This window comes from Pinus tabuliformis, chromosome 4_1 (assembly GCF_031772625.1).
Source record: "Pinus tabuliformis cultivar Carrire ecotype Pingquan chromosome 4_1, CPIR1, whole genome shotgun sequence".
Classification (NCBI taxonomy): domain Eukaryota; kingdom Viridiplantae; phylum Streptophyta; class Pinopsida; order Pinales; family Pinaceae; genus Pinus; species Pinus tabuliformis.
The window spans coordinates 634,485,219-634,498,197 of NC_142303.1; the positions used below are offsets into that span (position 1 = coordinate 634,485,219).

Below are 12,979 nucleotides of genomic sequence, written 5' to 3' on the forward strand. Positions count from 1 at the left end.
TAATCCATCATTGTTAACTTATGGGATATTCTGCATATTATGTTTTGACGTCATTATACTCGTGGATTCCTTTCAAGTTGCATACTATTACATGCTTCTAATGGGCTCACTTCCCTTTCCCTTCGTGTGTTCAAACCACCATGAATCACACTTGACCTTCCGTAGGTTCACACATTCACTCTCACTAAAGTCAATATGCACCATTTTATGTGTTTTCACAACCAAGGCATATCCCTTAACACCCCACTATTGAGACTCCTACTCCAAATGGTGTGAGGTCTAGTTGGGACTTCATATCAGAGACATCCCCTAAATGTCTTTTGCTCCAACACCGTCAACATTTCTGGTGCTAGAAGGAGGGCCGGATGAAAATCTAAGCCCATAAAGTTTGTCCGATCTTTCAACATTCATTAATAACAATGTAAACTTTGAAACGAGAACTGATACTGTTACCCATTTTGTAGAGATAGCAAAATAGTGACCCGATTTTGAAAAGGGGTGATGCAAAACACACATGTTTTTTTAGAGCATAGTTTTTGGCACTATAAAAATTTTTATGTAAATTTCGTTTTAGAATGGTAGTGATTTTGATGTTGATTTAAAAAAGTGGTAATTCTACACCATGCCCTTTTTTAAGAGGCTTTTTTTTTTTTAATTTTAATTTTATAACGTATGAAATGTAAATAATTATTTTGTAAATTTAATAACTTTGGAAGTGGTCTTCTTGTTCATATTTCTTGTTTTTATTTTTATTTTTATTTTTTTGTAGTGAGGTTTTTATTATTTTGCATATTTATAGAAGGTCGATATTTTGCAATTTTGATATTCTACATATTTATATATCGTTAATTAAATTTTCAATCTAGATGAAATAATTTTTTCTAGAAAACATATATAAAAGTATATATAAAAAAAGACAAAAATAAAAAATAAAAAATCTTAAAAAAAATTATCTCATAAACCATAAAAGAATTTGGAAAAAAAGTAAAAAAGAATTTAAAAAATACAAATATAAAATTAAGTAAGTAAAAAGTAGAGAAATTAAAAAAAAAAACATTAGCAGAAACAAGGAAAAAAAAATTAAAAACAAGCTAGTTAAAAATAAAAAAATAAAAAAATTAACCAAAAAAATTAAAAAACTAGTAAAATTAATATTAAAAAAAAAAGTCAAATTATAAAAAAACCCAAAAAATATGAAAATAATTAAAAAAAAACAAAAATATTAAAATATAAAAAAACCAAAAAAATTTTAAGATTAATTTTTTTTTTAAACAATTTTTTTTTATTAAAAAAATATTATTATTAACCTTTTTTTAAAAAACAATTTTTTTCTTATTTAAAAAAAAGTTCATGAAATACTTTTTATTATTTTTTTAAACTAATTAAAATTTTCAATTTTAAATTTTAAAGAAAATTATTAAAAAAAAATAAAATGTAAAATTTCTTTTATGGTTTTTTTTTTTAACATTTTTTTTAACTATAAATTTATTAATATATAATTATTATTTGAAAAGAAATTATACATTCAAATTTTTTTAATGTAAAACCTTAAAATATATAATTATTATTTAAAAAATTAAACATATGAAATTTTTTAATTTTTAATTTAAAAATTTATATTTATTATTAAAAAAAATAATTAAAAAAAGATGTGTTTTGCCCGTCCCTTGGACGCCAGTGGTGGCATGGCAGCGGGCGGGCATCCAATTCCCGGAATCGGATGCCCACCCCCCAGTTGCCCGTGGTGGCGCGGTGGCACGTGGACGGTCCTGCCCGCAGGACCCTCCACCCGCTGTGGAGGCTCCTACGAGCAGGCCCTCTGCCCGCCATCGTGCCACCACGGGCGGTCAGGGGGCGGGCAAAACACATTTTTTTTAATTTTTTATTTTTAATAATAAAGATAAATTTTAAAATTGAAAATTAAAAAATTTTATATCTTTAATTTTTTTTTAAATAATAATTATATATTTTAAGATTTTAAATGTATAAATTATTTTAGATAATCATTATATATTTTAAAATTTATAATTAAAAATAGAATGTTTAGAAAAAAAAATTAATTTAATAGATAATTCTTAAAAAAAAAAACCATAATAAATAAAAATAAAAATAAATAAATAAATAACATAATATAATATAAAATAAAATTTATTTTTTTTAAATAATTTTTTAAAAATTTTTAAATCTTAAATTAAAAATTTCAATTCATTTAAAAAGAATTTGAACATTTTTTAACGATTTTCTTGTTTTTTTTTTGTTTTTGTTTTTGTTTCTTTTTTTCTTTAAATAAGAAAAAGAATTTGTTTAAAAAAAAAAGTTAATAGTAATAATAAAAAAAATGTTTAAAAAAAAATTAAATGTTAAAATATTTTTGGGTTTTTTTATTTTTTAATATTTTTTGGGTTTTTCTTTTATAATTTGAGTTAATTTTTGTGTTTTTTTAATATTAATTTTACTAGTTTTTTTAATTTTTTTCGTTATTATTATTATTATTATTATTATTCTATTTTAACTAGCTTGTTTTTAATTTTTTTAATTTTTTTCCTAGTTTTTGCTAATGTTTTTTTTTCAATTCCTCTATTTATATATATATATATATATATATATATATATATATATATATATATATATATATATATTCCAAATTCTTTTATCATAAATGACCTAACTTTTTTTTAACATTTTTTATTTTTCATTTTTGTCCTTTTTATATCTATTTTTAGGCCGATAGGCCTTCCTATGCATCAACAATTGTCAACACTTTTAACCTGAACCGTTTGATCAAGTTTGACAGTTTCAACCGTTGATTTGAAGTTGACTGCTTTTTCCAAATATTTGAGTTGCCTTTTTTTCACCTCCAGTTCTGCTGTGCATTGAACCTGGCCCTTTGAGTTGCATTGCTATTTTTTCCAATTCTTTTGTCACTCTCGCAGATATGCATTACTGCTTTTTCCAATTCTTTTGTCACTCTCGAAGATATTTTCACTGCCCTCCCCCACATAGACCACATCCACATTTCGATTTTGGGTTGGAAGCGGATTGAATTTTGCCATGGCGATCTTCTTACCATCCAAAGCTTCTAAGTTGTGTCTGAATCTGCTTCGCCCAGGTTGTTTGTTACAGAGAGCGCCCTGTAGTCTTGATGGCTCTGTATATGGTAATAATGATTCTAGCTTTTGGGGTTCATCTGGTTTTCACTGTCGAGAGTTTGGACATTACAAGCAAAATCCCTTGCAGGAATGTGGCTTAGAACATGGCTGGAGGCTTTTAAGCCATCGTGGGCTGACCACTGAAAAGGGTTTTGATGAGTATTCTGACGAACAGTTGGAGGATGATGCTGAAAGACGGGTTTGTTTCTGAACAAAAACAATAATGGAAGTTATGTCTTATGCATGTTAGGAAGTGAAGTCAGGAATCAGTATACAGTTGCTATATAGTATCAAAATCTAGCGGTCTTAGATTTGGTCAATGGGATCTGTATCAGCACAAAACAATAGAGTAGCTGTATCATTGCTATTGCAAGGTTCTTGGATGAATTTGGTTTTGTTTGTTTATGTTTATGGTTTAGCGCCCTTCGAGACCTACGCGGTCTCTAGGACCTCTTCTGAGAATAAAAATGGGAAAATTGGAATTGAGTTTAATTATAAGATACCAGAAATTTTATCAAGAATGTTGCCTTTTTAAAATAGATCTAATGTTAGATCAGTGTTTAAAATAGATCTAATGTTAGATCCGTGTTTAAAATAAATCAATGCTGGTAGGTAATGATATGCTTCTAAGTCGTGATACATCTCACATCTGAGATATGCTGCTCATCATTGAACAAAAGTATTTTATAAAAAAAAATTCTTCTGTAGTCATCTCCAATGGGTTCCTTGGCCGGAGAGCCTAGGAGGAGGTGTTTTCTGTTTGAGATGACTTGAGGTATACAATTTGTACAGGTTCGTTCTTCTCCATGGGTTTTAGGAGACAATTTCCAAATAGGGTCATGATTTCAACAGCCATGAAGTCTTTTCATTAGGATAAATGACACAACCCCTATAACAGAGTTTAATGCAAAGCCCTAGAAGTGCACAGCCAAATTTTCTGTTAAGGAGCTTTTAAGAATCATAAGCACTAGCAAATTATATTTTCCCCATTTAGCTGTGAAAGTATTCATTTAAATTTTATTTGTATTCTTTATCGTCCTCCTTGTTATTGAGTAGTGTCCATTTCGAGGCTTGTAGAGAGTTTGGACTGAATTAGTTTCATTGCTTATCAATGATAATCAATTGATCAAATTTCTGGCAAGTCCTTGTTATTGAGTTGTGTCCATTTGGAGGTTTGTCGAGAGTTTGGACTGAATTAGTTTCATTGCTTATCAATGACCATCAGTTGATCAAAATTCTGGCCACTAGTGGTGATACTCGTCAAAATTGGACTGGTTATAACCAATTTAGTGAAACTTACCCTCTATCTGGTTTGAGAGGTTAAGTTCGCGGTGATTCCCTTTCCAGGCATTTCAAGAGCTATTGAGATATTCCAAATTGCATATAGGGGTAACCTTTAAAATACAGGCCTGCATATATTTGACATCTGAAACCTGAATCTGTGTCAAGATTATTTAATTTTCATTTATAGACTACCATTTATAATTTGAGATCTTCATGATGGCTGTTGAATCTCATTCAAATTGAAGCTTGGTTGTACATGACCTTATTTAGAATCAACGCTTCTGTTATCTATTGCAATGTGAGCCTGAGCATATTTTCGTTTGGAAGTAGTTCGGTAAAAAAGCTCTTCCATGTGATGCCCCTGCTGCAGTTTGACTGAGACTTCAAAAATGCATTTCGAAAGCTCAATATACAACCAATTTATTCAAAATTAGTTATTAATTCAACATAGTTAAGACCTGCTTGAAAACTAGGAAGAATCAAAGCCATGTAGAGTAGAGATTGTTATTGTGAACTGCAGATTTAAATGCTAGAAAATGAATGATTACTCTTACAATTCTGATTTTAAATTCTATTTTTGAATTGACAGTTTCTGGATGTTCCAGGCGGGAAAGTTGAGCTCACTTATGAAATGAACTTCATATCCGAGTCTTCGAATAAACGTGTACCTTGCTACAGGGTTCTGAATGAGGTTGGGTGTCAGATTTCCACTGATGCAAGGGCTAACCAGCCTGCCATACGGCATTAAATGCCCGGGTACATGCATGCTCTATAACAAAATAGCACACCGCCCTTATTTTTAATTTATGTAGCCACCGCGTGCGCGTTATATTTTGTTATAGAGCATGCATGTACCCGGGCATTTAATGCCCTATGGCAGGCTGGTTAGCCCTTGCCTCCACTGATGGCTTCAGTCAGGTGATCTATGTACTTATTAATATTTGATGAGTTCCCTTGCTGTGACGTGGACTTCTCTGATGTATATTTAATCACGAGTTTATCTGTGACATCAATATCCATAATTTTGATGTCTGACAGATTAGCAAAGACTTGGCATTGAAAATGTATGAGAGTATGGTAACTCTTCAAGTTGTGGACACCATATTTTATGAAGCACAGAGGCAAGGCAGAATTTCTTTCTATCTTACGTGTAATGGAGAAGAGGCCATCAATATTTCATCAGCAACAGCTTTGACTATTGATGATGTGGTCTTTGCCCAGGTATATAGTTTGATCAAGATGTGTTAGTTTAGAAATTTAAAATGAAAGTGTTTTCGAAAAATTATCTTAATCGGCTTGTTCAGTGCTAAAGACCTTGGCTGAGAATGGAATTTTAACTTGTATGGCTGTTCTGAAGCAAGAGCTAGTCTCCCAAATTCATATACACCATGGTTTTGCAACCTTTCCATATAGATAATATCACTTTTAAAAGCATCCCAGCATCCCACCAGGGTTATGAATTGTTTCATTAATAAGCACCTCAGGTCTATATTATTATTCTAGAAGCCTTTTATAGATGGTTGAATGTACTGCCAAAATACTTAAGCACTACAGTAAGCTTAACCGAAAGGGCTTATGTTATTAATGTGTGCAGTATCGAGAACCAGGGTCCTTATTTGGCATGGTTTCACAATGCAAGAATTTGCAAACCAGTGCTTTGGGAACTGTGCTGATTATGGCAAGGGGCAAGGATAATTTTAGGGGCGAATGTTCGCCCTTTGGCAAAATTAAGGGGTTTTAAATTTTTAGTGGGCGAATATTTTGTATCATAGCACATTTTTACAAATCACTTCAAATAGCCCACCTTATTTTAAGGGAGAGGGTAAAAAAGGTAAATTTAGCCCTTGAAATTAGGACTTACAACCTTCCATTCGCCCATTTTCAAGAATAGGTTTTATTTAAGTGAATCCATTCGCCCATTTTCAAGAATAGGTTTTATTTAAGTGAATTCAATGGGCCAAATACCATATTTATAAAAGAGGTATGGTAAATTAATAAAAATATAAATAAATGAGAGGTATGGTAAATAAATAAAACATCTTTTATATTTACTCCATAAGTCACCTTATATACATGTAAGGGTAAACAAATCAAAATATAAGTAAAGTGGAGGTATGGTAAATAAATAAAACGTCTTTTTATACTTACTCAAAAGGCATGGTAAATAAATAAAAATATAAATAAACTAGACGTATCGTAAATAAATAAAACCTGTTTTTATATTTAGTCCATAACACTTGTTCTATTTATGAAGGCTCAAGAAAGAGGTTTTATTTAAGTGAATCCTATGGGCCAAATACCATATTTGTAAAAGAGGTATGGTAAATTAATAAAAATATAAATTATTAGGTAAACTTGACTTGAGATAGAGTCAAAGTTGACCAGGTTAAATAGTGATGGTTTTGGGGCACATGGTATTGTGCACCCATGGTATTCTGCTCGTGGTATTATATGTAATGGAGCTTATAAAAAGCTGGAAGGACTTCATTGTAAGGAAAGGCCTGGAGGTGAGTGGTGAAGGCTCACTTGGTCAGATTGGCCAGGGTTTTGGCCACTGCTAATGAGATCTTATTAGGTTGGGTTTTTCCCTGGATTTGGGGTTTTCCCGAATAAACATGCGTGTTTATGTGTTTATGGTTGTTGCTGTTTTTTTCTTATATTTATTCCTCTCAGTAATTATTTATGTCATGCAGTAAATTTCTTAACAACTGGTATCGGACCCAGATATTGGCTTCAAAGGGATTCTTTGATGCCAGGGGTTTATAGTGGCTGATGAGATCAATGCAGCCATTTTATAGATCTAGGTCTAGAAAATAATGGTGGAACAATCGTACGCGGAAGAACCTCGAGGAGAATTTGCAATATTTACTGGTTTGGAACATGCTCACGAATTGTTCGGGCTTCATGCGGCTATTTAAGGAAGGTTGAGAAATACCTTTGGTAATATTAAAATTCAAGGCTGATTTTGTTGGGAGCTTTTTCGTAGAGAATCGATAAGGGATATTCCCTATGTGTTCTATGTTGTGTTGAAAGATGGAGTAGGCGTGGGCTGCATGCAGGTCATTAGAAGAAAATTGTTCACGCAACTTCGAAAATTGTTTGTTTTCTTCTACGTGAGGCGCCACCAGTGCTGGAACCTATGAGGTTCTCCCAGTTGGAGTGGTTTGATAGAATTTTTTGAGCAAGTCAAATTGAAAGAGGATGGATCACAGTATCAATAAACAAAAAAAAAAAATTAATGAAGTCAAAATTATTGCATGTAAATGGGCATACTACTGTAAGACCTGATAAGGCATGTGTACCCCTTGGTGATCACCGGTAAAGTCTGGGTTAAACCTAGGTGATAGAGGGTATGTCGAGTTAACAATACCCCAGGTAAAAACTCTGAGGGGGGTAAGAGCTAGAGTGAGCGGGATTGTCTCACTTAGCAGGTTTGGCTGGAGTTATTCAAGGAACCCCAAGTCAAGTTTAGGAGGGGAATATTGTTAGGTAAACTTGACTCAGGATAGAGTCAAAGTTGATCAGGTTAAACAGTGATGGTTTTGGGGCACATGGTATTGTGCACCCATGGAGTTAGTCAAGGAACCCCAAGTCAAGTTTAAGGGGGGAATATTGTTAGGTAAACTTGACTCAGGATAGAGTCAAAGTTGACCAAGTTAAACAGTGATGGTTTTGGGGCACATGGTATTGTGCACCCATGGTATTTTGCCCATGATATTATATGTAATGGAGCTTATAAAAGGCTGGAAGGACTTCATTGTAATGCAAGACCTGGAGGTGAGTGGTGTAGGTTTGTTTTGGCCAATGCTAATGAAATCTTATTAGGTTGGATTTTACCCCGGATTTGGGGTTTTCCTGGATAAACATGTGTATTTATGTGTTTATGGTTATTGCTGGTTAATTTTATATTTATTCCTCTCAATATTTATTTATGTTATGCAGTAAATTTCTTAAGGTAAACAAATAAAACATTTTTTTATATTTACTCCATAAGTCACCTTATATTTACGAACACTCAAAAAATGGGTTATATTGAGGTGAAACCTATGGCCAAAATACTATGGGACAAATACCATGGACTATATTGTTATTAATACCATGCAAAAAACCATTATTAACCCTAATATTAGAATTAATAAAAATAAAAATGGCACATGGTATTGACCCATGGTATTCACCAAAATGGCACATGGTATTGACCCATGGTATTCACCTGGAATGTAGGCTATTTAAATGGGGGAATTAAACCAGCATGTAGCCTATGCTAAGATTCACTAGGACTTTACAAAGTTTTATTATTTAGTGAAAGACTCGCCAAGATCTTAGAAGATTTTATAATGGAGTAAAATATTCGCCATGCCTGGTGAGAGATTCACCAAAAAATTATATATACATATTATATTATTGATAAAATCGCCTTTCATTTTTCCTATATACCATGGAGATTCGCCTATTTATTATATTTATAAATTTAGGGGGGGTTCTTAAAATTTTCCCTAGCAAGGGGCGCCAGATGCCTATCCATTATGGATTTAATGCATTGAATTACTTCACAATATCATCGCCTATAGCGTAAGGGTCTCCTTCACTTGAATGGTAGTTATCTTTATAAATTTAGATATCAGGTACATTATGTATTAGTTTTATTTTGTAAACAATCTTTTGGGCTGATTGGGAGTTCTTACTGCATTCCATGTATCATGTGTATTTTCCAGGACACAACTTCCTCATTCAGTAGGTGCAGCGTATTCCCTAAAAATGGACAAGAAGCAAGCTTGTACAGTAACTTTTTTTGGTGATGGTGGCACGAGTGAGGTCAGTCTCCGCTCTCAACCATCACATTTTTTACTGACCCAGTTATCCTTCCAAAGAAAGATGTTATCTTAATCTGTGCTCCTAATGTCAGTTCAAAATCTCTATTGCTTTTAACTGATGCATTTCTCCTTTTTGCCTCAGGGAGATTGTCATGCTGCCTTAAACTTTGCAGCAGTTCTAGAAGTTCCAGTTGTATTTATTTGCCGAAACAATGGATGGGCAATCAGTACCCCATCGTCAGAACGGTTCAAAAGTACTCTGCATATTTAATAAGTTTGTATGCCTATTTGTTACTAAAAATGACTCTTCTGGAAGGGCACTCTAATTTGATTGTCTATTTGTTCCCTATCTTTTGGCAAATTCGAGGTGATTGTGTAGTTGTTAGAGGGCAAGGTTATGGGATAAGAAGCATTCGTGTCGACGGGAATGATGCACTTGCTATGTACTTTGCAGTTAGCAAGGCACGACAGATGGCAATTGATGAGTTTAAACCAATCTTGATAGAGGTATACTTTCAGTGTTTTTCACATAGTTCAGATTCCATTATTTCTTTAAGAAAACTTTACAAGAAACCAAAGGGATGCTTCCCCACATTAGTGAATAATATCCTTAATAAAACTATTAGTATAAACTAATACATGTAACCCAGTGGGATTCAAACTAGGGACCCTGCTGATTTTTAATCAGCAAAATGCCCAACAATATTCATGACAACCCATTGAGTTAACTCCTTACACTTCACATGCTGTTTTATTGTATTCACTTTGTTAAAGTCCAACCATTTCTTGAATCCTAATACTTTGTTGGGACAAATAGTAACAGAAGAGTTGTGATCTTTTATGGATTTTAATTTATGGTTTTAATGTTTCATCTTCACTTTCGGTACATGAACAACATATTTGTCCAAACGAATCTGGATTTGTATTTATGTTTTTTCTTGGATGTTGACAAATCACTAATACTTGGCTGTTTGTAAGGGGATCTAGCAATGCTTGTAATGTATATCTTTATATAGTACATTTATGATGAAGATGAAGATGGTCCATTCTGATTATTATATTGGCAGGCACTTACATACCGAGTAGGTCACCATTCAACATCAGATGACTCAATGAAATATCAAAGAATAGATGAAATTGAACATTGGAGGTTGAAGCATGACCCTGTGTCAAGGTTTAGAAATTGGCTGACTCAAAATAACTGGTGGACTGAGAAGGCTGAATCGAACCTTCGGACTGAAATACGAAACGAGATATACTTGAAATCCAAAGCCTCATTTTGCACAGAAAAGTGTTTTATGGCATTCACTATCACAACTTTGATTTAGATTATGTCATTTGTAAACAACTTTGAGCTGTTGATAATCCACATGAACCATGTTCGGGAAATTAACTTTCCTTTTGGTCTGTATAGATTTCACAGGCAATACAAATTGCTGAACGCATGGAAAAACCAAGCATTGAAAATCTCTTCTTACCCTGTTCCGTTCGATCAGGTGAGACACTTTCAACTGTTGATTTGAAGTGTGACTGCTTTTTCCAAATATCGGTTGAGTTGCCTTTTTTTCATGGCAAGATATTTTTACTGTTTTTTCCCATTCTTTTATGTCATTCTTGAAGATATTTTTACTGCTTTTTCCCATTCTTTTATGTCACTCTTGGCCTCAGAGTTAATTGTTTCTTTGGTCTGCCAATTATTGTTGCTGTTCTTCTTCCCTGGCTTTTGGCAAGCACTGTTCTTCTTCCCTGGCTTTTGGCAAGCACTGATTAGTATTAAATTATATACCCCATACACCAATTAAAACTACTTGCGGCCAACTCTTTAGCTTTCCTCATTCCAACGGGGAAAGCTGCAAAAGAAGGAACGAAATGCTTTAATGCCGGCTGCCAGTGGTGGAATGTGCCACAAAGAAGTGTTGTATTTTTGTTTTTGTTGTTGCAGACCACATCTTTAGCCCTTAAAGTTCAGCAGAGGTGCGTGTTGCGAGTATTTTAGTGACCGTCAGATACTGTTGGCAATTTACAGAATTTTATCTGATTTTGAAAGGCTGTTTGTGTGAAACACATGCGGATCTTCCAGAGGCGTTGATTTGGCCTAAGAAAAAAGATTATTTACGGTATGTGATGTCTTTCTGATTACGAATGCACGCAGGCAAGCTAAATTCAATGCATCTGGACTTTGCATTATTTTATAAGAATTTTAAAGCATCTTCTTGCAATTTTGGAAGGATCAGCAGATTTAATCATTTAATTTTCCTGTTTAAAAGTCTGAAAGATTTCAAGATGAGAGGGGACAGGTAAATTAAAGTTCTAAAAGTTTCCTATAGTTAACTTTAGTTGACTTTGGCATAAGCTTGATCAGGGTATTAGATCTGTGTCACCTCTGTAATTTCCTGCCCGGATTTTTCCAGGGAGAGTATCTGGTGCATCTTGAAGTAATTTTGACTCCTATATATTATAGGAGATTCCCAGGAGGCCGCCCAGTTCGTTCGATCAGCCCAGTCAATGGTCGTCATGGGCTTACTGATCCCACATAAACTTTGGGACACTGTGATTTAACAATTTAATCACTTATGGACACTGATGGCTCATAAACAATCTATTTGGTAATTTTCTGTTTCCTTAATTTGTTTGTTTTTTGTAATTCATTCTTGAGATATATGGGGCGATCTGAAAAAAAAAAAGGTTTTTCTCTTTATAGAGCAGGTTAAACAGGGATATCTTTGACTCTGGTAGCTTATTAGTTCTCTTTTTCTCTTAGGCAGTCTAATGTAAAGCTGTATCAGGCAGTCTCATTGAAAGCTAAGATGGGTCTGGGTGGTGGAGCGCTCCATCAATGTGCCATGTTGCAATTTCATCAATGTGTTGTGCTGTGTTGTATTTTTTAATGTGTTTTGGAGGAGGATATAAACAATAGCAAAGCAAGTTTTATTACTAATTTTGGTTTCTGGTGTTTGAAATCGATTTGCAAATTTGTCTATGGTGTTTGAAATAGATTTGCAGTATTCCCACCCATGTATTGTTATATTTGCTTTGACATTCAATGTGTTCCTTGTAATATAGATATAAATAAAACATCTAAAGAAAAGTAATTGCACAATGATCCAGTCCAAGAAAAGAAGGTTTTCCACAGACCAATTGACTCTTCTAGAAAAATTCAACAATTCCAATTTAATGATCCTATCGGCCTCTCTTTGTACCTTTTGGGACAATTGCTAGTTATATTTGTTTTTCTAAGTAATCAACATTTTAATCTTAATTTTAGTAGTTTTTAATTTTTTTTTGTTAATTTTCTATTTTTTTTTTTAAATCTAGCTTGTTTTTAATTTTTATTTTAAATTTTTAAATTTTTTCCTTCTTTTTTTTTTTTTTTTTTTTTTTGTTTCTATTTTTACCAACTTAATTTTTAATTTATTTTAAATGTTATTTTTTCTTTTACATATTTTTGTTTTTATTTCCTTTTTGCCAATTTTTTATTTTATTTTATTTTTTATTTTTTTTTATTTTTTTTTATGGTGTAGAAGATTTTGTTTTGTTTTGTTTTTTTAATTTTCTTTTCCATTTTTCTAAAATATCTTTTTTACTATTTATTTGTTTATAATGTTTATTTTTTTTGTTTTTTTTTAGTTATTATCATTAATTTTGTTTTTTCTTTTTTACATTTTTATGATTGATTTTTTTTTTTTTTTTTTTGTATTTTATGTTTTGTTTTTAGTATACATTTTAATTTAT

General features: G+C 32.5%; 2 protein-coding genes across 4 annotated transcripts; both read left to right on the plus strand.

Annotated features, from left to right (window-relative positions):
- The first annotated feature begins 2,886 nt into the window (after positions 1–2,886).
- Positions 2,887–5,648, plus strand: LOC149177642 (2-oxoisovalerate dehydrogenase subunit alpha 1, mitochondrial-like). 3 transcript variants are annotated; one of them, XM_089423448.1, is made up of 4 exons: positions 2,887–3,157; positions 3,238–3,348; positions 5,023–5,351; positions 5,472–5,648. In XM_089423448.1, the coding sequence occupies exons 1-3, from the start codon at positions 3,143–3,145 to the stop codon at positions 5,179–5,181; spliced, it is 285 nt and encodes a 94-aa protein (XP_089279574.1). In that variant the 5' UTR covers positions 2,887–3,142; the 3' UTR covers positions 5,182–5,351; positions 5,472–5,648. The 3 variants fall into 3 exon arrangements, with proteins under 3 accessions (XP_089279574.1, XP_089279576.1, XP_089279577.1); XM_089423450.1 differs by having other exon boundaries at positions 2,887–3,348; XM_089423451.1 differs by lacking the exon at positions 5,472–5,648 and having other exon boundaries at positions 2,887–3,348; positions 5,039–5,143.
- LOC149177643 (2-oxoisovalerate dehydrogenase subunit alpha 2, mitochondrial-like) lies at positions 5,307–12,464 on the plus strand. The gene is made up of 9 exons (XM_089421818.1): positions 5,307–5,351; positions 5,472–5,654; positions 6,028–6,118; positions 8,909–9,005; positions 9,149–9,248; positions 9,390–9,501; positions 9,615–9,754; positions 11,295–11,364; positions 11,659–12,464. Exons 1-8 carry the CDS (start codon positions 5,307–5,309, stop codon positions 11,334–11,336), a joined length of 810 nt encoding a protein of 269 aa, XP_089277944.1. The 3' UTR covers positions 11,337–11,364; positions 11,659–12,464.
- Positions 12,465–12,979: the final 515 nt, after the last annotated feature.

Coding starts and splice junctions, on each gene's coding strand:
- LOC149177642 (XM_089423450.1), top strand. CDS start 3,052: ATGGCGATCTTCTTACCATCCAAAGCTTCTAAGTTGTGTCTGAATCTG. Junction 3,349..5,022: donor AGGATGATGCTGAAAGACGG/GTTTGTTTCTGA, acceptor TTGAATTGACAG/TTTCTGGATGTTCCAGGCGG.
- LOC149177643 (XM_089421818.1), top strand. CDS start 5,307: ATGGCAGGCTGGTTAGCCCTTGCCTCCACTGATGGCTTCAGTCAG. Junction 9,006..9,148: donor ACAATATCATCGCCTATAGC/GTAAGGGTCTCC, acceptor TGTATTTTCCAG/GACACAACTTCCTCATTCAG. Junction 9,755..11,294: donor TTAAACCAATCTTGATAGAG/GTATACTTTCAG, acceptor TGATTTTGAAAG/GCTGTTTGTGTGAAACACAT.